The following is a 22,134-nucleotide window of genomic DNA, read 5'->3' as shown; positions in this document are numbered from 1 at the left end:
GCATTATGAGTCATTAGGGAAATGAAAATCAAATCACATGAAGATACCACTTCATTCCCCCGGGAAGATTATAATAAAAAAGAGATAATAACAAGTGTTGGTGAGGATGTGGAAGAAATTAGAATCCTCATACATTATTGATGGAATTGTAAAATGGTACAGCCCCTTTGGAAAAGTTTGGCAGTTCCTCAAAATGTTAAACATAAAGTTACCATATGGACCAGCAATTCTAGTCTTAAGTATATACCCAAGAGAATTGAAAATACATGTCCACACAAAAATCTGTCTATGAATGGTCATAGCTGCATTGTTTATAACAGCCAAAAAGTAGAAACACCTGATAATGGATAAATAAAATACAGTATGTTCATAAAATGCAATATTATTTGGTAATAAAAAGGAATGAAGTATTGATAGATTGAACCTACAACTAGATGAACCTTGAGAACATTACGCAAAGTGAAAAAAGGCAGTAACAAAACACCACATATCGTGTTTCCATTAACATAAAATGTCCAGAATAGGTAGATCCACAGAAACAGAAAGTAGATTAGTGGTTTCCAGGATCTGGGGTAGGAGGAAATGGGAGTGACTAATTGCTAATGGGTACAAGGTTTCTTTCTGAGGTGATAAAAATGTTCTGAAATTACACAGCAGTGGTAGTTGCACAACTCTATGACTACATGAAAAACCACTGAATTGTATACTCTAAAGGGGTAAATTTCATGGCATGTGAATTGTATCTCAAACTGTTAAAAAAAATTTTTTTTAAAATACAGCAGACATATTGCTAAATGCTGTAATACTAGTAATACAGTCCTTTTAAAGTAAGCAACAAGATTAGGATGTCTTTTTACTGTGATGAACCATGTACTGAAAGTTTAAGCTAGCAAAGTAAGAAATGAATAAAATGTGAAGGAAATGGAAAGAAAGAAAATAGTCATATTCATAGACAGGATGACTGTCTACATAGAAAATTTAATAATCTATAGATGAACCTATAGGATAATCCAGCAAAGTGGTTGATTGTAAGAATCAACTACCATCCTTATACACCGATAAAAATTAGAAAATGCAATTTTTGAATTATACCATTTGAAAAAGAAACAAACTTTAACTTAGGAGTAAATTAACCAAAAGTACCTAAGACTTTCAAAAATTATAAAATGTTATTGAAAGATATATAGAAAGAGAGAATAAATGATTAGAATGCTATCTTGTTCATGAATGGAAAAACTTCATATTGTAAATAAGTCAACTCTTTCTAAATTAATCCATAAATTCAATGCAATTCCAGTCAAAATTCCAACAGAATTGTTCATAGAAATTTATAAGCTAAGTTTAAAATTCAGATGGCAGAGTAAGGCGAAGAACAGCCAGGATCATTCCAAAGGAAAATCAAGTGAGGAGATATGCCCTACCATGCATCAGCATTTTTCTAATGCTACAGTGATTAATAAATAGGATAACTTAGATAAACAGAATCAAAGAACACAATAGAGTCCAGTAATAAGCGTATACATAAATGAAAATCAGATATGTGGCAGATGTGGCATTACAAATCAGAGTGAAATGGATGGATAATTTAGTAATGATGCTGAGAAAATCCATACAGGAAATAAGATGGATTACATATCTCATAACATAAACAAAAATGAATCCCAGGCTGATTGAAAACATTTATTAAAAAAAACCTTAACAGTTTTAGAAGAAAATGTTGCAGAGTGTAAGAAAAGCTTGCTTAAACTCAAATATCACAATTCATAAAAGAAAAAACAATGATACATTTGAATGCACTAAAATTTAAAAACTTATAAAAAAATACCATAAACAAACCACAGATACAAGAATATACATGTAATACAACAAGCAACGAAGAATTAATATTTACCATATATAAAGGAAATAATCAGAGATACATACAAATATATATTTTCAAGGATGTTCATATCAGAACCTTTTCTTATTCTGGGAAAACTGGCAACAACCTGTATTTCAAATGCCAGATTAGTCAAATAATTTAGAATATGTGCACTCACAAAAATGCTACACTGCAACTAAAAATCATGTGAAACAATTTTTATTAAAATAGGGAAGTACTCATATTACTAAATGAAGAGGTAAAAATAAATATGTATCATCTCAAAAATTTATGTTAAGTGAATATATGCATAGAAGAAGACATAGGTAGACACAAATCTAAAAGTTAATAATAATCATTTTTAAGTTTATGAGTTTTTTTTTTCCTCTGTACCTTTCTCTGTATTTTCCAAGTTTTTTCCTTTGACATATATTTTATTTGTACATTTTTTATAGAGTGCATTAATCTTAAGTGTATAGGTCACTAAACAGAAGCACATACACACACACACACACACACACACACACACACACACACACGCACGCACGCACACACTTGTGTGTATGATTTTAAATCAGGATTCAAAACATTCCTCGAATCCCAGAAAGTTCCTTTGTGTCCCATCTTAGCCCAAACTACTCCTTACCCCTGCACTGGTAAGGTAACCCGTGGTAACCAGTATTCTGACTTCTATTAGCATAACTATGTCTGTTCTTAAATTTCATAAAAATGAAGCCATACAGTTTGTACTCTTTTGTGCTGGTTTCTCTTATGCAACTTTATGTCTGTAAGATTCATTCATATGGTTGTGGTGGCAGTGGTTCATTTTGTAAATTGCTGTATAGTAGTCTACTGTATGAATTTCCCACAATTTATTTAACCCATTTTACTGTTGATATGAAAAGTCTTTAGAATGCAAAAAGTTTATGCAAAAAAAAGAAAAAGTGTCATATGAAAAACTACTTATGATACATTGCACTTTAAAAATTCAGGGCAAAAATTATAAGTACGGTCTTATTAAAATATATTTTTAATACTCATATGCCCATAATGATAGTTCATGTTAGCAACAGTTCTTACCTTTTTTGGTTCAAAAACCTCTTTAAAACTATATGAGGAAAACTATAAAAGTCTGATAAAAGAAATCAAAGATCCAAATAAATGGAGAGATACTCCATGTTCATGGATAGGAACACTCAATATTGTTCAGATGTCAGTTCTTCCCAGATTGATTTACAGATTTAATGCAGTCCCAATCAAAATCCCACCAAGTTACTTGGTGGATACTGACAAACTGATTCTGACGCAGAAAGCTTGGTCTCTGTGCACCGTGCCAAACTGAATCTTGAAGACAAGAGTTTTAGGTGAAGTAGAAGAGGATAACTTTATTGCTTTGCCACTCAAAGGGAGATACAGCAGGCTCATGCCCCTGAAAAACTGTGTCCCCCAACCCCGGGGGATTTGGTGAGGGGTTTTATAGCAATAGTTCAAGGATAGGGTTGCTGACAAGATTAGGGTGTGTGCAGGGCCTGAACTCCTTTGATCTCATCTCAGGTGGTCTCCTAATCTTGATTAGCTTCTCTGGTTCCTTTAATCTTGCCTCCGGTAGTTTCTTGGCTTCTCCTCCCTTGTCTCTGCATCCCCTCCCTTCCCTAACAACTGTTCCAATCTGCCCTTTGGAACCCAGGGAAGGTCATGGAGGCTGGAGTCTGTTCCCTATATACAAGAAATGGGGGACAGAAAGGCTTCCATGCCCAGGAGCCCCACAGGGGCTCAGTTTCAATTCTAAGTTTATATGGAAAGATGAAAGACTCAGAATAGCAAACACAATGCTGAAGAACAAAGTCAGAGGACTGACACGACCTGACTTCAAGACTTACTATAAAGCTACAGTAATCAAGACAGTGTGGAACTGATGAAGGAACAGACAAGTATATCAATGGAAAAGAATAGAGAGCCCATTCCCTGGTGGCGCAGTGGTTGAGAGTCCGCCTGCTAATGCAGGGGACACGGGTTCGTGCCCCGATCCGGGAAGATCCCACATGCCGCGGAGCGGCTGGGCCCGTGAGCCATGGCCGCTGAGCCTGCGCATCCGGAGCCTGTGCTCTGCAACAGGAGAGGCCACGACAGTGAGAGGCCCACATACCGCAAAAAAAAAAAAAAAAAAAAAAAGAATAGAGAGCCCAGAAATGGGCCAACACAAATATAGTAAACTGATCTTTTGTCAAAGGACCAAAGATAATCCAATGGAGAGAGGATGCTCTTTTCAACCAATGGTGACAGAGTAACATCTACATCCAAAGAAATGAATCTAGACACAGAACTTACACCCTTCACAAAAATTAACTCAAAATGGACCACAGACTTAAATGTAAAATACAAAACTATAAAACTTGTAGAAGAAATGATAGGAGAAAATCTAGGTGACTTTGGGTTCGGTGATGAATTTTTAGTTGCAACACCAAAAGGAGGATCCATCAAAGAAAAAAATTTGAACTTTATTAAAACTAAAAACTTATGCTATATGGAAGACTCCATTAATAGGATGAAAAAACAAGCCACAGGCTGGAAGAATATATTTGCAAACACATATCAGATGAAGGTCTTATATACAAAATACCCAAAGAACTCTTAAAACTCAACAATATGGGATTCCCTGGTGGCGCAGTGGTTGAGGGTCTGCCTGCCAATGCAGGGGACACGGGTTCGTGCCCCGGTCTGGGAAGATCCGCGGCTGGGCCCGTGAGCCATGGCCGCTGAGCCTGCGCGTCCGGAGCCTGTGCTCCGCAACGGGAGAAGCCACAACAGTGAGAGGGCCACGTATCGCAAAAAAAAAAGAAAAAAACTCAACAATAAGAAAACAACTCAATTAAAAAGTAGGCAAAATATCTGAAGAGATACCTCACCAAATAAAATATGTAGATGGAAAATAAGCATATGAAAAGATGCTCCACATCATATATCATTAGGGAAATGTAAATTAAAACAATGGGATACTAATACATATCTATTAGAATGGTTAACATTCAAAACACTGACAACACCAAATGTGGGCAAGGATGTGGAACAGCAGGAACTCTTATTCACTGCCTGTGGGAATGTAAAATGGTACAATCACTTTGGAAGACAGTTTAGCAGTTTACTGCAAGCTAAACATAGTCTTACCACACAATCCAGCGATTGTGCTCCTAAGTATTTATCCAAATGAGCAGGAAGTATGTCCATACAAACACATGCACACAAATGTTTATGGCAGCTTTAGTCATAATTGCTGAAACTTGGAAACCACCAATGTGTCTTTCAGTAGGTAAATGGATAAACAAACTGTGGTACATACATACAATAAATATAGTTCAGAAATAAAAAGGAATGAGTTGTCAAACCACAAAAAGACATGGAGGAACCTTAAATATATACTGTTAAGTGGAAGAAGCCAGTCTAAAAAGACCACATACTGTATGATTACAACTATATAACATTCTGGAAAAGGCAACACTATGGAGTCAGAAAAACAAAAATCAGTGATTGCCAGAGGTTCAGCAGAGGAAATAAAGTGTGTTGAAGGGATGAATAAGTGCAACACAAGATTTTTAAGGCAATGAATGTATTCTGTATGATACTGTAACGGTAGATACGTGACTTTATGTTTTCATAATGACTCATAGAACTGTACGTACAACACAAAAAGTGTACCCTAACATAAACTATGGACTTTAGTTAAAAATAATGTAACCAATATTGGTTCAATTGTAATAAATGTACTACTACTGCAAGATGTTAATAATAAGAGAATCTATAGTATCTGTGAATACGTGTGTGGTTGGGGGTGCTGGTATATGAGAATTCTGTCTTTTTTGTTCACTTTTTCTATAAACCTATAACAACCACTTTAAAAGTAAAGTCAATTAATATAAATAAATAAGAACAAAAAGAGAAAGTAAAAACATTCTCACCTGCAAAAAACACAAAAAAACAACCCCAAACAAACACTCTTTTGAGAATAATGTAAGTCATGAAGGTTCTATCCAGAAAAATGTACAAAAGTAAATACTCATAAAATTTTGAATGTAATTTCATAAGGCTCACAGTATCCCATAGCCCACCCATAATCTCTATATACCCAGGTTTATAACCTCTAAGTTAAGGAGAATAAAACATGAATTTCTTATCTTTTTATTTTCCAAATTTTTAACTTTTATAATTGACAAAATATTTATAACCTAAAAATACTGACTTATTTTAGCTTTAAACAAAGCAATTAATTCTGTATTAATTAAGCCATATAGCCTTCAAACTAATAATGCTACTTTTTCATCCATAATTTATGCCATCACTTAAAGATTATCGAACTTACATAATAAAATAAAATTTTGAAACAATTAACTTGCTACTTTTTTTTCTTTACTCTGGATTAACTATTCACTATTAAGTCATTTCTAATTCACTAAATAAATCTCACAGGTAGAAAAAAAACTTACCTGCAAAATAGGAAAAGTAGCAGTGGTTATGCCCATTTTGTGTAAATTTAAGAGCATGTCACTTCCACTCCATACTTTACAGGATGATTCATAACCCCTTTCCACAAGATGTTCAGAGTTTGCTTCTAACCAACTGGAATAAAATAAAACAATTCCATCAACCAGTATCATCCTTATGTGCACACTACTTCAACAGAGCAAAGAGAAATGTGATACATTGATCTGTATTCCTTGAAGCTCTGAGCACATATATGTGGATTAATTAAGACACATTTTATTTATTTATTTTTGCGGTACGCGGGCCTCTCACTGCTGTGGTCTCTCCCGTTGCGGAGCACAGGCTCTGGACGCGCAGGCTCAGCGGCCATGGCTCACGGGCCCAGCCGCTCCGCGGCATGTGGGATCTTCCCGGACCGGGGCACAAACCCGTGTCCCCTGCATCGGCAGGCGGACTCTCAACCACTGCGCCACCAGGGAAGCCCAAGACACATTTTAAATACCATGCATGTTTCACATTGCAAAATAAATATACAGCTAAAAAAGTAAGCTTTTACTCAAAAAAGAGAAAGATGTGTGTGGTTCCCCATTTGTGTTTTGTGGACTCACACTGCTTTACTTACTTGTCTGTCTCTCCAACTGACAGTCAGCTCTTAGGAGCTTATCCCAAATGCACATAAAAGGAAATACAAATAAACCTAATAGGGATTTCCCTGCTGGCACAGTGGTTAAGAATCCGCCTGCCAATGCAGGGGACATGGGTTCAAGCCCCGGTCCAGGAAGGTCCCACATGCTGTGGGGCAACTAAGCCTGCATGCCACAACTACTGAGCCTGTACTCTAGAGCCCATGAGCCACAACTACTGAGCCTGCATGCCCCAATTACTGAAGCCCGCGTGCCTAGAGCTCATGCTCCGCAACAAGCCACCTCAGTGAGAAGCCAGCGCACTGCAACCAAGAGTAGCCCATGCTCGCCGCAACTAGAGAAAGCCCACGTGCAGCAACGAAGACCCAACACAGCCAAAAATTAAATAAATAAATAAATAAAAATTTAAAAGCCTAATAAAAAGATTATAGTGTTAAATATTAACACAAAAAAGAGAATTACTAGAAAATATATTCATTTACACACACACACACACACACAGACATTTGTACATTCAGTGAGTGCTTAAATGCCTATATTATGCCAGACACTATACTGGATAGTGGAAATACAGCAGTAAATAAAATAGGCAAGGTCCTTATTCTCATGGAAATTAGATTCTACTAAGAGAGACAGAAATAAACTCAGAAACAATTCCATGAACAAGACAATATCAGGTAGTGACAGTGATATAATGAAAATAAACTGGATTAATGTAATCTAACTGCTACTTTCATTTGAATGTCAAGGAAGCTCTTCTTGAGATGACATATATTCTAACTGAATACAAAAAGTATTCAGTCATGGGAGGATCAGGGAAAAAAGAGTACTCCAAGTAGAAGAATGCCATTTTCACCTGGTGCAAAGATCCTCAGGTGATTTAACAAATTTTGCTTATTTAAAGACCCGAAAGAAAGCCAATGTAGTTGGACCACAATGGGTAGAAAGGAATAACGGTATGAGCAATGTTAGAGTGATAAGCAGGAATCAGATCATGTTGGGCCAGGATAAGAAGTCTGGATTCTCTTCAAAGTGCAATGGGAAGATTTTAAACAGAAAATTTTAAATAAGAGAGAGATAATCTATTTTAAGTGTTTAAAAGATGATTCCAGTTTATAAGCCAGAATGGATTATAGGAGAAAGACAAAAATGAAAGGAGAGACCTATTAGGAGGCTGTTGCAGTTGTTCTAGTTGAGGGATGATTCTGGGATGACAGGTATGAGATTGAAGGATTTGGGATATATTGTGTAGGTGGCATTTATAAAACTTACTGATGAATTGCATGAGGTGAAGCAGTAATCAAGGATAACACTTAGATTTTTGATTTGAGGAACTGGTCGGTACTATTTGCTTAGACAAGGAAGACAGGGGCAGTGGGGGGGAGTAGGTAGGGGAAGGAAAGGAGTGTTTTGGAAAGTTGAAATTTTACATCCAAACAGAGATAGAAAGTATAGTTGGGTATATGAAAATGGCATTCCAGGGACAGGTTGGGACAGACACAGATTCAGGCCTCATTTGCACTGCACTAGGGTTATGTAAATTAAGGAGAGTGCAGAACTAGAAAAGAAATGAAGTCCCAAGACCAAGCCCTGAGGTACTTCAACGTTTAGACATCAAACAAAGTAAGAACTATCAAAAGCAACTGAGAAAGAACGAACTGTGAGGAGGAGGAAAACCAGAAGATGTCATGGAAGCCGTCTAGGAAAACACATTCCTGTGTGTCTGGTCTACTCTCACTACTTCACTTCTAACACCTCTGGTCTCTACGTGTATGTGGGGTTTTTTCCCACACAGGCAATTCTCTGAGACATCAGATGGGTGTCCTATAATTCAATTCAATTTCGACACTAATTGGAGTTAGCACAGACCCTACTGGTTAAGCACTCAGTCTCACAAGACTGTCCCTCCCACCCCCAACCTAGATGCCAGTTGTAAACGTCCAGGTTGTCATCTGTGCTTCTGACCAAGCAGCTGTAAATCAGAGGCTCCCATGACCCCCTCCTCAAGTTTGAGCATTTATTAGAACAGCTCACAGAAATCAGGAAAACATTTACCAGTTTATTCTATAATAAAGGATTAACAGTCAGATGAAGAGATATATAGGGTGAGGTCTGTAAGGGTCCCAAGCACAGAAGCTTCTGTCCTTGTGGAGGTGAAGTGCACCCCACTCCAAGTACATAGGTGTGTTCACCAATGCAGAAGCTCTCTGAATCCTGTACTTTTGGTATTTTTATGAAGACTTCATTACAAAGACATGAGGGAACATTAACTCAATATCCAGCCCTTCTCCCCTTCCCAGAGGGGAGGTGGGCTGAAAGTTCCAAGCTTTTAAACATGCCTTGGTCTTTCTAGTGACCAGACCCATCCAGGAGCCCACAAACCCATCACCTCATTAGAACAAAAGACAGACCTGTCATCCAGGAAATCCCAGGGGATTTAGGAACTCTGTCAGGAACCGAGGCCAAAAATGAAATAGTAGAACAGAAAATGCTCTTAGTGCTCTTATCACTTAGGAAATTATAAAGGTTTTAGGACTTCCGTGCCAGGAACTGGGGACAGAGACCAATATATTGAATACATATTTTCTATTATTCCACAGAAGACAAAAACACTTTTCATAGAGGTGGTAGTCAACAGTATCCAACAATGCTGAGAGGCTAAGTAAAATAACAGAAAAATAACCTTTGCACTTAGCAATCTCTGGATCACTGGAGATCTCGATAAGAACAGTTTCAGTAGAATTATGCAGACAGCAACACTACTGGGATGGATAAGGAAAGAATGGGAAGTGAGAAAATAGAATCAGCAACTACAGCCAACTCTTTCAACAAATTATGCTGTGAAATAGAAATGACAAACTTCTACGTGGCAAAAATACCACAAGGAAAGACACAAGCATATAGCAAAATGGAGGGGGAAAATGTTTGCAACTCTTATCACAAGCAAAGGGCCAATTTACAAAGAACATCTACAAATCAATAAGAAAAAGAATCGTAAAAACAAGAACAAAGACAGAAATGTCAACAGAGAGTTGACAGAAAAGGACATATATATGGCCCTTAAAAATGCTTAATCACACATTAAGAGAAATGTAAATGAGGGACTTCCCTGGTGGTCCAGTAGCTAAGACTCTGTGCTCCCAATGCAGGGGCCCAGGTTCGATCCCTGGTCAGGGAACTAGATCCTTCATGCTGCAACTAAAGATCTCGCATGCCGCAGCAAAGATTCCATGCGCCACAGCAAAAATCCCGCGTGCCACAACTCAGACCTGGCACAGCCAAATAAATAAATACATTTTTTAAAAAAAAGAGAAATGTAAATGAAAAGTACACTGGGATACTTTTCACCCATCAGGTTAGAAAAAAAAACAACTTTCATATTCTCATACTTCGCTGGTCAGAGTATAAATTAGTCTTCCACTCACCCATCTACTGTGTAAATTTAAAAAATATCTATCAAAATTACATGTAGATCTATGCTTTGACCCAAGAATCCCACTTCTAAAAATTTTGCTATAGATATACTCCCAGACAGATGAAAGGGCATATGTTCAAAGTTATTCGTTACAGCAATGTAATAGCAAAAGATTGTAAAACAACTTCAGTATCTACTATCAGAGGCTGGTTAAATAAATCACTGTACATCCATGCAATGGAATTCTAGGCAACTATTTTTTTAAAACTGAGAAGCTTTCTGGGTCTTGATATGGAAAGATCTCCAAAATATATTGTTAAGTGAAAAAAGGCAAGATACAGAAAAATGTACATATGAAGTACAATGCCTACAGTTAACAATACTGTATTGTATACTTAAAAATTTGCTAAGAGGGTATGTCTTATATTAAGTGTTCTTATCACAAATAATAATAAATAAAGAGGGCAGGAGGAAACTTCTAGAGGCAATGAGTATGTTTATGTTAAAAACCGTGGTGATGGTTTCACAGATGTATACTTATCTCAAACTCATCAAGTTTTAAACATTAAATATTAATAGTTTTATATATGTCAATCATACCTGGCTTTTAAAAAATAAAACATAAGGGCTTCCCTGGTGGCGCAGTGGTTGAGAGTCTGCCTGCTGATACAGAGGACACAGGTTCGTGCCCTGGTCCGGGAAGATCCCACATGCCGTGGAGCGGCTGGGCCCGTGAACCATGGCTGCTGAGCCTGCGCATCCGGAGCCTGTGCTCCGCAACGGGAGAGGCCACAACAGTGAAAGGCCCGCGTACCGAAAAAAAAAAAGAGTGGATATATGTATATGTATAACTGATTCACTTTGCTATACAGCAGAAAAAATAAAACATACATCTATATAGATATTTTGCCGGGGAGGGCGCTGCATTGGGTCTTCATTGCTGCGCACAGGCTTTCTCTAGTTGTGGCGAGCGGGGGCTAGTCTTTGTTGTGGCGTGCGGGCTTCTCATTGCAGTGGCTTCTCTAGTTGTGGAGCATGAGCTCGAGGCGCGCAGGCTCAGTAGTTGTGGCACATGGGCTTAGTTGCTCCGCAGCATGTGGGATTCTCCCGGACCAGGGATTGAACCCGTATCCCCTGCATTGGCAGGCAGATTCTTAACCACTGTGCCACCAGGGAAGACCCAAAAATAAAATATATTTTACGTTTAAAATGGAGAAGAAAAAAGTGTATGTATAGATGCCATCATTTGGGTAAAAAGGAGGGATAAGAGAAAGTATCTATATTGGCTCATTTTTGCATAAATATGAACTAAATGATAAACTTGTTCAGGAAGACAGAAATTAAGCAGATGGAAGATGGGGTGGGAAAAAGGTTTTTACAATATAAATTTGTAAACCTCTTATGTTCAAACATGTGGATGTATAAACATGCAAATTTTTTAAAAAATATACTGTGAAGGGAACAGAAAAGTGCTGCAATAAATGGAACGGGATGTAGTGTCAGGTAACATTTTTTTCTAAGGTAAAGAGATTCTAGATCAACAACATAACGTCTAATTAAAGGGAAACGATCTAATGTAAGTTTCAATAAAATACTAAATCAGGACTTCACTGGTGGTCCGGTGGTTAAGAATCCTCCTTCCGAAGCAGAGGACGCGGGTTGGATCCCTGGTCAGGGAATTAAGATCCCACATGCCGTGGGGCAACTAAGCCCATGCGCCGCAACTACTGAGCTTGTGCACTCTAGAGCCCATGCACCACAACTAGAGAGCCCACACTCTGCAACCAGAGAAGAGCCCAGGTGCTGCAATGAAAAGATCCCACATTCCACAACGAAGATCCTGTGTGCCACAACACAAAGACCTGACACAGCCAAATAAATAAATAATTTTAAAAATAAATAAATAAAATACTAAATCTATTATTTTACAGTATTGAAATCTTGGTTAAATGAACCTCATCAAACCAGAATCCTACTCAAACTGCAGGATAAAGCGATAAAATAAAGCCATGGTCCAGAATTTTTAAATATGTTCATTAAAACCATGTTTAGTTAATGTTCAGCCCAATATCCTACACACATCCTATGGGACTACTAAATTATCCTGCTAAATTAGGAATAAGATTCACAATTATCAATTTTAAAAATCAGTTACGTTCACTATATTCTTTTGAACAAGACAAAAGTTTGGACTAGCCTATCTCTACCTTTAATGGGCAAACAACAATCCATTTCCCAAGTAGCCTGGTCAAAGTTTACTAATTGTTAAATACTTGGCACAATAAAACATGTTTTTAATACAAAGGCAGCACAAATGACACTGAAAGACAAATGTTCTTACTTAATGAGGCTATAGCACACAGCTCGTAGGGGTTCATGGTCTTTCTTCCTTATATTATTGTTAACCATACTATCTAGTTCATCCCGAGCAAACCGAAGCTGAACTTCCGTTATACTGTAACTTGCCGATTCCCGAGCACAGTCCTCAATGTTATGAGCTTCATCTAAAATGACAACCTGTTCTTTCAGATTGATATCCATCTATAAGATAAAAGAGTTTTCCTGTAAAACATTCAGCAAAATGGATTTAACAGCAATAGGCAAGATATTTCATTAAAAAATTCATACTATAGGCCAATATCACAAGTCCAACTATATAAGCAACTGATTCTCAGTCTTAAAATTTTAAAGCACTTAGGCCAACCAAATTGCAGCTCAGCATTACAGTTTTCCATTTTTCACTCTCAAAATACTTGTAAACCTATCAACCAAAATAATATGTGTTAAGTGAGCCAGGATCAACATATGGCTGGTTACACAAAGGGGTATAAGGGATCTCCAACATAATATAAAAAGTAGAATAAAAAAAAAAACCTTTAAAACGAAAATAACAACACAAGATTCAAAAGACTCTCAAAATACTAATACAATATAGTATGTATCTATTTCATTTCAGTCTCTTCTGCAACCCTTTTGAGAAGTGCTCTTCCCCAACTCCCATGTGATGTCTGTAGGACTGTTAAGCTGTTAATCAAGGGACATCACCACTCTCATAATGTGGGTAGACTTAGAACCCAGGCTTGTCAATTAAATAAAGTATTCCATCTGTCTATGGTCACAATGACTGGTTCAAGAATGGGTATGAGATCCGAGCTAGGCCAATCAGAGTAATTATGGGTGACTAATGTGAAATCATATTCTTTTTTCCAGGTTACCTAGCTGGAAAAAAGCTAGCTGATTATGGTTATCTTTGTTCCTACTGGGAAGAACTTGCCTGATTACAAAGTCATCACGATAGTCAAGTATATTTTTTTAAGCTCTATTGAAGCTGGGTTTGTGTCAAATGCAACTGAAAGAGTCCTGACTAATACAAAATGTCACAAAGCAATTGCCACTGAGTTATTCTGAGGAAATAATAATATACAGAGGGCTGTAGATGGCTGAGAAAGAACCATAAAAGAGTAGGAAATATACTGAGGTTTAAAAAGTGAGCAGGATTTGGATTTGGATACACAAAGAGAGAGTAGGGCAATTCAATATAGGTGTAATCAAAAGCAGAGATACAGGAAAGAACAAGGTGTCCTCAGGGGACTTTGAGGTAAGTTTTTGAAGAGTTCAAGTTGGGAGTCTGTAGCAGAGAAGGCTGAAAAGGCAGATTTAGGTCAGACTATTGATCATCTTGGGAGTAAGCTTAAGAAATATGACTTTATCCCATGAGCAAAGAGAGATATAAGAGATTTTTAAGCAGAGGAAGACTGACTTGGCATTGATATATACCGTTGCTCAACGGAAAGAGACCTAGCTGAAAGGCAGCCAAATAAGAGGAAGGATAGCAGGGGTATTAAACATAATGCCTATTCATTTTAAACTTATAGAAATAGAAAGCTAATGAAAGTTGTACAGTCAGATCTAAAGAGAGGAATAACAACTGAATATATGAAGTTATTCACTTTTTGTCTTATGCTGTAACAAATGGATGTCTCTAAGAACCAGGCAGATAAACACAAATGCTGTATCCAAATTCACTTATTCAAAGTTCACAGAGCATAATTTGCATAGTATGCATATTCTCCCAACGTAAGTTCTTCAAAACACAGATTCTTTAGATAAATGTTTTAAAATCATTCTTTCTATTCATAAAGAGATCACATATAAGGGTCTCAAATGGGGGCAATTTTTTGTACCCCAGGGGATATTTGGCAATGTCTGGAGACATTTTTGACTGTGACAACTGCGAGGGTACCACTGGCACCTAGTGGATAAAACCAGAGATGCTAATAAACATCCTACAATGCACAGACAGCCTACCACAACAAGGAATTATCCAGCCCAAAATGTCATTACCATCAAGGTTGAAAAACCCTGTTATGATTCCACTTCAGTACTAGGTCCTTAGAAGTGCTTATTACTTTGGAAATTAAAATGACAGTGTCTAAAATTCAGTTTTTAATACCCCTTAGAATATGTTTTCAATACTCTACTCTGTTTACACATTTCCATAAATTAAATATAAAGCAAAGAATAAAGTAAAAGACATTAAAACATCTAAAAGCTTTACATTCATCACTTATATCCCAATAGTAGGAAAACAGTTCTTTTAATTTTTACATATCTACTCACACTTTCCCTTATTTGTGCATCTAGAAGATAGTTGTAGGGACAAAATATTATGTCAGCATCCTGCATTAGTTCTCGTGCTGTGTAATATGGACATGCCTTTAGTTTTTTCCCCAAGCTGACGAATTCTTCTATATCCCAGGCCTTGCACATCCCTTGGAGAGTTTGTAATATGTGTTGATCACTAATTTTATGAACACCATGATAAAAATAGCAGAATTTTCCCTAAAAAAAAATGCATAGCTGAAATATGAAGCAATACTAGAACAGAAGAAATAACACAAGTTCACCTCAGAATTTTAGAAACATCATTAAAGCCACAAAGTAAAGATTTAACAGAGGAGACAGAGTACATACACCACATCTATAATACAACCATTTTAAAGAACTATATTAGTTAACTCAGATAGAGCTCCAGATCAGTATAGCTGGAAATATCCCAAATTAACTTGAGAAACATATTTTTCAAAGTATGTTTGTTGTGACTTTGTTCTGATTAAAGTGGTATTAGACAAAAATATTTCTGGAAGGATCTGGAAGGATACACAAGGGCAATGGTATCACTAGTTGCTTTCAAAGATGAGAGCCAAGTGACTTGGGAACAGGACTGAAAGACATTTTTCTCTATAGACACTTTTGTACCTTTTCAATTTGAGCCATGAGACAGTATTACTTAATCAAATATAAATAACTAAAAACAAAGGAAGAATGGAAACTGGGAAGGAGGGCAGGAGAAATGTCCTAGGGGAAAAAAGAGTGTTTACTACAAAAAGTTGGAAAATATAAGAGTACCAAAAAGCCCTAAATTACCTAAAATCCCATTATACAAAGAATGTACTATCAAGATTTTGATGTATTTCATTTCACATTTCTTCTATACATATATACTTGTGGATATATCTCTATAATGAGACCCAATTTTAAAATAATGAGAACAAAGCAAATTTTCCCCAGGCACTGAGGATTATTAACAATCTAGCCACTAAATATTTTTTTTTTACAAAACTGGGATCTCCTTTTTTCTCTTAGCCTATTTTATTAAAAATCCTATCAGAAATATTTTTTCATATCACCAAGTTTCTTTTCATTGTTGCCTATATATGTACACTGGATTAATGTGCCATAGTTGATGAACCAGTTTATTACTAGACATTTAGACTGTTCTCAATTTTTGCTTTATAAATAATCTGCAATAAGAATTTTTACGCTCATTTCTAAATATTTTCTTAGTATACAGTTTTAGAAATGGCATTATAGGATCAGAGAGTAAAAATATTTTTAAGTTTCTTGAAAACCATATCACCAAATTATTCTCCAGAAAATGTACAGCATTTTACATTATCCTTTTTCCACACCTTTATCAACATTAATATTATTTTTTCTTATCTTTGCCTATTTTAAAGGTAAAAATAGAAGACTGTTGTTTTGATTTGTATTTTTCACACTTTCTAGCAAGGTTTAACACTACATTGTACGAACATTCTAAAAAGTTTCAACAGTAATTTGCATACCTTCTTTCATGTACTATTTACTAATGTCCTTTGCCATTCTATTATTAGAAGTAAAAAAATTTTATTAACATACACCAATCAAAAAATAAGATGTTTGATAAAATCCAGTCCTAGCAAAGGTGTGGCATATCCTATTAAAAGATGTATAAAATTAGAAGTATAAACTTCTACTTCTACTAGAAGTGTACTGGAAATTTGTCAGTAACTACCAAATAAAATTTCACCATTTAAATATATATATACTGCACTGTTTAATAGCCCCCCAAATTGGAAATAAACCAAACGTCTACCCACAGGGGATATGTTAAATAAATTGTGGCAAAAATTCATACAAAAGATATAGCCCTTAAAAAATAAGTTAGATTTGTCTATGTGCTGATGGGTTTAAGCTTTAAAAATAATCTATACACATACATTATAGAAAATACATATTTTAAATGTTTTAGAAGAATACACATAAAACCTTACAGTAGTTCCCTTAAGGGGATGGAAAGAACTGGAAAAAGAGATCTTTTCATTTAATGCCTTTCTATAATTTTGAGTCTTTAACCATGTATATGTTACTTTTCTTTTTCAATTGTCATTTGGGACTAAGTGGTGAAATAATGAGCCATTTTAATTCATTAATTTTATATATCGAAAAAAATTAAATGTGATTTTGAAATCCAATATTTATCTTTCCCAGTTTGCTGTCCTTAACCAGCGGGGGGATATATGTGTGTGTGTGTGTGTGTGTGTGTGTGTGTGTGTGTGTGTGTGTGTGTGTGTGTGTGTGTGTGTGTGTGTGTGTGTGTATTTTTATCTATGAACTATACAAAAGGCAAATCTATGTTTTTAAAACATTCATACCTCATTACATACACAAAAATATCTAGACATTGCTAGAAATGGAGTAAATCATAAAAAGGTCATAACCTATAAAAGAATGTCAGCAAATCCAAGGACAAGGCATGATCAGCTGAGGACTGCTAATTCTCCTAAAGCCATGCTGCTTATTGGTCCTCCAAGGTATTAAAAATAAAAATTAGGAAGAAAGGGCTCACCTAACCTTCTTTATTTGCTTCATTTTTATATTATTTTCACTTACTTTGTCTAATCTCTACTACTCTTTTTTACCCTTCATGCCATGTCAACTTCCCCACACTATGATGCCATCTTTCGTTTTTGTTTCTAGTGTAGTAAAAACAGCAATGGTTAGCAGTTAGAAGGCTTGCTTCCTTTCTTGCTAATTAGTTGTCTGACACTGGGCAAACTTCAGGGCCCATTTTTCTCATGTGACTAGGCATCAGAAGAGTAGTTGAATTAGAAGCCTTTTAAGATTCCTCTGACCCGCTGACTATGCCATTTGTAAGGTTCCTTCTAGCTCTAAAATTCTATGATTCTGAGGTCAAGAGACAGTTGAAGATGTGCCAAGTATCTTTCATACTGAGCTTGATACAGATTGAGCTTAATAATATGACATTCACCATTTCTTCATTCCAAGTATCTTCCATACTATTCTGAAAGTTTTTATTTGTACAAAATGATCACTAAGGTGCCTTCAGAGTCTATGGTTATGGACTGTTAAATCTCATCTTAACAAAAAATAGATGTTCTTCTATACCTAAAATAACTTTTTAGAGTTATTTCTAGGGCTAGTTAAGACTATTTTTTCTTAGTTGAAACAAAATTTAACTTTTAGCAGATAAGTGCATTGCTTTTCCAGTATAGGAGCATAAAAGAAACAGTGAACAAAAAAACATGTGCCTTTGGATCAAGCCAAAAACTCAGAAAGTTTACACTTTAAGGGCACTTAGAATGACACTGCTGTGGAGGCTGATAGCAAAACCAGAAAAGCTCATCCATTTTAGCAGTGTAATATAACCCTGAGGGGAGTCTGTCAATTGAAGCGTTATCACACTTTAAACTCTTTTTCACTCAAACTGTCAGGTATCTATTTATCATTTCTCTTTGGTAATTCAGCCATCGTAAACATAGACACCTTTAGTGACTTTGTAATTGGCCCTCATTACAATACCAAATTACCCTGAGGGCTTGCGAACAAGAAAAAGAATGTTCATGTACACCTATGAGCTAGGCATTCTGAGGCAGAATTAGGTCAAAACAACTACAAGCAGGTATCTTCAATTATTTATAATATTAGTATTCAAAAATAAAAGAATTGTTTACTTGAAAACAGAACCCAAAGGCCAATGAAAAAGTCTATTGGATTTTTATTTTTACATGATTCAAACTTTGGAGGATAAAGACCAATCAAAAAACATAACCACCACTGCACAATTCTAGAGGATTACATAAAATATTTGCTTTCAATACACAATCTTAAACTTTATAATTGTTTTTACTAATGGGATAACAAACACATAATAAATTACATAATAATTTTCTCAATAACAAGTAGTAAAAGATAATGACAACGCCAGCAAGTCTTCTTACATAGACTATTATAGCCAGAAAACAAATTTCAAGCATTTGAGGAATTTAGTAGATCAGTTAGCCACTTACAGAAAGAAGTCTACTTAAATATAAAATTTATGGGGTTTTATCATGAAGAGCCTTTTCTCTATTTTATTTTTTTTTACCATTTGGCTTTTTAGTATTTTTATCTCTCTTTGAAGAGAACTTTTTAAATATACAGAGTGAAGAGATTTCACAGTTCCTCAGTTAATTAAAAAGAACTGATATGAAAACAAGTATGATCACAGAATTTCAACAACGGTTTTGATTCAATTATTCTGTATTCTCTTCCTGGTTCTGAACAAGTCACTTAAGTTTTTCCACTGAAGCCCCTTAGTAATTATACTTCATATTATCAGGTTTGAATATCTGTTGAAGTTTCTTTTGAATAACCCCAAATAAGGCTTGAAAAAATTTCCATCTAATAAAAGAAAGCACTGACAAAGAAAAGCATAAAACAAAATAATCTATTCGCATTATATGGTAGGAGGTGATATATCAATTAAATGAAACTCTAGAGGCTGTAGCTCTTAGCCTTTTGTGTAGAACCACTTATGTTTGACAAAATACAGAAAGACAGAACAACTTTCAAAATATATTAAAATATCATTGGTCATTTCATATACTATCAACTTATGCTTCACCAATAATTTCTGGGTATAATTCCAGACCCATAACTTCAATTTTAGAGTAAACTAGTTATCAAACTGGTACACAGACTGCCAAACTAATACTGCCAAAATATTATTAAAAAATCATGTCTTTTAGTAAGAAAGATTTATCTACCTAGCTAAAATTCGTATTATTCTAAATATCCCTGGAAAATTTCAAAACCATCAACATATCTTCAGTTAATAATTTAACATAATTTTTTGAAAGAAGTCTGTACTAATCAGAATTATGAGACAGTATAGTCATTACATTTCTCAATTAAAAAACATTTAAAAATTTGCTCAAAGAGAGGGCCTATGTAAACTACCTTATTTTGAAGTTTTTAAATATGTTAAATACATTAATTAGATCTAGTTAGACTAAATCACTTAAATGTTTTTAATCTCCTCATATGACATCCATGTTTGACTATTTTGGGTAGAGGGATTTAAAAGAAGAAAGTATGAAGACGGGTGACTAAAATGAAAATTAATTTTCAAGGAAATAAATAAATATCCCCAAGCTTTAGGACAAAAACCCATAATTTAAAACTTGAGTAAAGACTTTCTTATAGTAAAATTATTTTTTAAAAAATATCAACACTAGCAATCAATTTGATTTTTGTAAGTTATTTGATTATTGCTGTAAATGTACATATAAAATGAACACATTAAAAAGTAATCAATCTTTTCAGCTAATTTTTCCTCTAAAATACATTAACTTACTCACATTTTTTCCATCTAGCAATTCCATGCACTTTTCATTTCTGTTGAAGTTACCTACTACTTCAGGATGGACACAAGTGTGATCCCTGCTGGAAAGAATAGTCATTGGGACCCCTGAGTATGCTGTCCTCCGGAGCTCTCTAGTAATCTGAGCAATCTGCTTGTGTGTGCGTGTCCCAAAATATATTTTGGGTATCTTGGACTTCCCCCCATGATCCTTCTTAGTGGTATTTGAAGAATCTTGACTGTCTCCTTGTTTAGTAGAACAACAGCACCTAGAACAGTTACCAGGGGGCTGTAACAAAGGAAAGAAAAGATAACTAATGTCTGGACTACCATAAAATTGTTATCAAACCTCTCATGGAATCAAAACTATAAGCAGTGAATCACAACCGTCAGATAAAGAGAAATTCATGATGTTACATCATCTAAAACTTGCCATTAAAGAAAAAACTACAAATTCAATTTCAAATTGGTTCTCCTTCATAAATAAATGATAAACCATTTTTATCATTATAAATGATGTTTCCATATTTGCATTGTATTCTAACATACTACTCCAACTCTCAAATTCCAAATGTTTTAAGTATATTTTAATTATCCTCTTTTATAAATTATAAAAATAAGATAAAACAAAGGACAATTTTCATTTTTGCTTAGGCTTCAAGTGAACTTGTGATATTACAATTTAGAGTTGATAGTGCTATTTTTCTTTACAGCACAGTCCATTCAAATATCCTATAATATACCAACATCTTAGAAAGCATTTTAAATATAGCTTACAGAAGAACAGAAATATCAAGCTGAATCTAAAGCATCAGTCAAAAACAAGAAAAGAAAACTATTCTCTAGCAAAAGTATGGAAATGAATGCAAATTATTAATATTTAATAATAAAGGCAGGTTGCTTGTGTGGAACAAGTACATCTGAAATTCAATTACCTGTCATGGAATGTAAATCCATCAGTAAAATTACCAGTCAGGATAGCTTTTCCTGGACAATTTTACTCAATTCCGTTTCATAATTAAAATAGTTATATAAAGGCACCTTATGGAACATCAGGAGTATAGTCTAGTATTTAGCTGGTTTTTCTCTCCTGTTTCCAAACTCTCAAAAATAAAAAAATTTAAAAAGCTTTATGCTATATATTAGAACCCAGGGATTCTTAATAACTACTCCCTTCTCAACCTCAGTTACTATAAAATGAGACAGAATGCAGCCTCATTTAAGAGAAAGACGAAATGGTTAGTTTATAGGAATGGTCACTGATAGGGAAAAAAACTAAATAGCACAGTAGCTTAAGAGAATTTGTACTAGAGAGTTTTAGTTTAGTAGAACAAACACACCATTTAACTGCAGATTTTTTTAAAATTATAATCAGTAAGATTAGCCTTCATAAACAAATGCTAAGTCATAGCATGTTACACCACAATACTGGGGATCAAGCTGTCTTTTAGCCTCAACTCAGTGGAAAAGCAAGTTCAAATTACTCCCAGTCTCGCTCAACCTTGTCCGCCATTAAATATTACAATACATGATAGAATGGATGTAAATGTGACCCTTCTGGAGCTGTCACTCACTGGGATAAAAGGTTCACTGATGTGCCAAATAAACAGTCAGTCAAAGCAGATAAAGTTACAGCCATGCTGGAATTGTTACATTCCCCTCTCAGGTTGCCAGTAACAGCAGATTTCATTACAGAGTGCTGCCACATTAAATAGCCAGTTCCAAATATCCTGCCTTCTATATTGAATAATTACTTATTCACTGAAAGGAT

General features: G+C 35.3%; 1 protein-coding gene across 7 annotated transcripts in view; it reads right to left on the bottom strand.

The window, feature by feature from the left end:
• The window catches only part of BRIP1 (BRCA1 interacting DNA helicase 1), a 201,940-nt gene that overhangs the window by 116,543 nt on the left and 63,263 nt on the right, over window positions 1-22,134 (bottom strand). For 5 of the 7 annotated variants that reach the window (XM_033846862.2, XM_019945486.3, XM_019945488.3 and 2 more), the window contains 4 exons: window positions 20,362-20,652; window positions 15,017-15,238; window positions 12,738-12,937; window positions 6,340-6,472 (listed from right to left, as the gene is read on the bottom strand). In XM_033846862.2, the coding sequence (XP_033702753.1) occupies window positions 6,340-6,472; window positions 12,738-12,937; window positions 15,017-15,238; window positions 20,362-20,652 (846 nt within the window). The remainder of the gene's footprint in view (window positions 1-6,339; window positions 6,473-12,737; window positions 12,938-15,016; window positions 15,239-20,361; window positions 20,653-22,134) is intronic. The other 2 variants (XM_073798347.1, XM_033846863.2) reach the window with 2 other exon arrangements.

This window comes from Tursiops truncatus, chromosome 20, assembly GCF_011762595.2.
Source record: "Tursiops truncatus isolate mTurTru1 chromosome 20, mTurTru1.mat.Y, whole genome shotgun sequence".
NCBI lineage: Eukaryota > Metazoa > Chordata > Mammalia > Artiodactyla > Delphinidae > Tursiops > Tursiops truncatus.
This window is presented reverse-complemented; position numbering and strand designations above follow the sequence as displayed.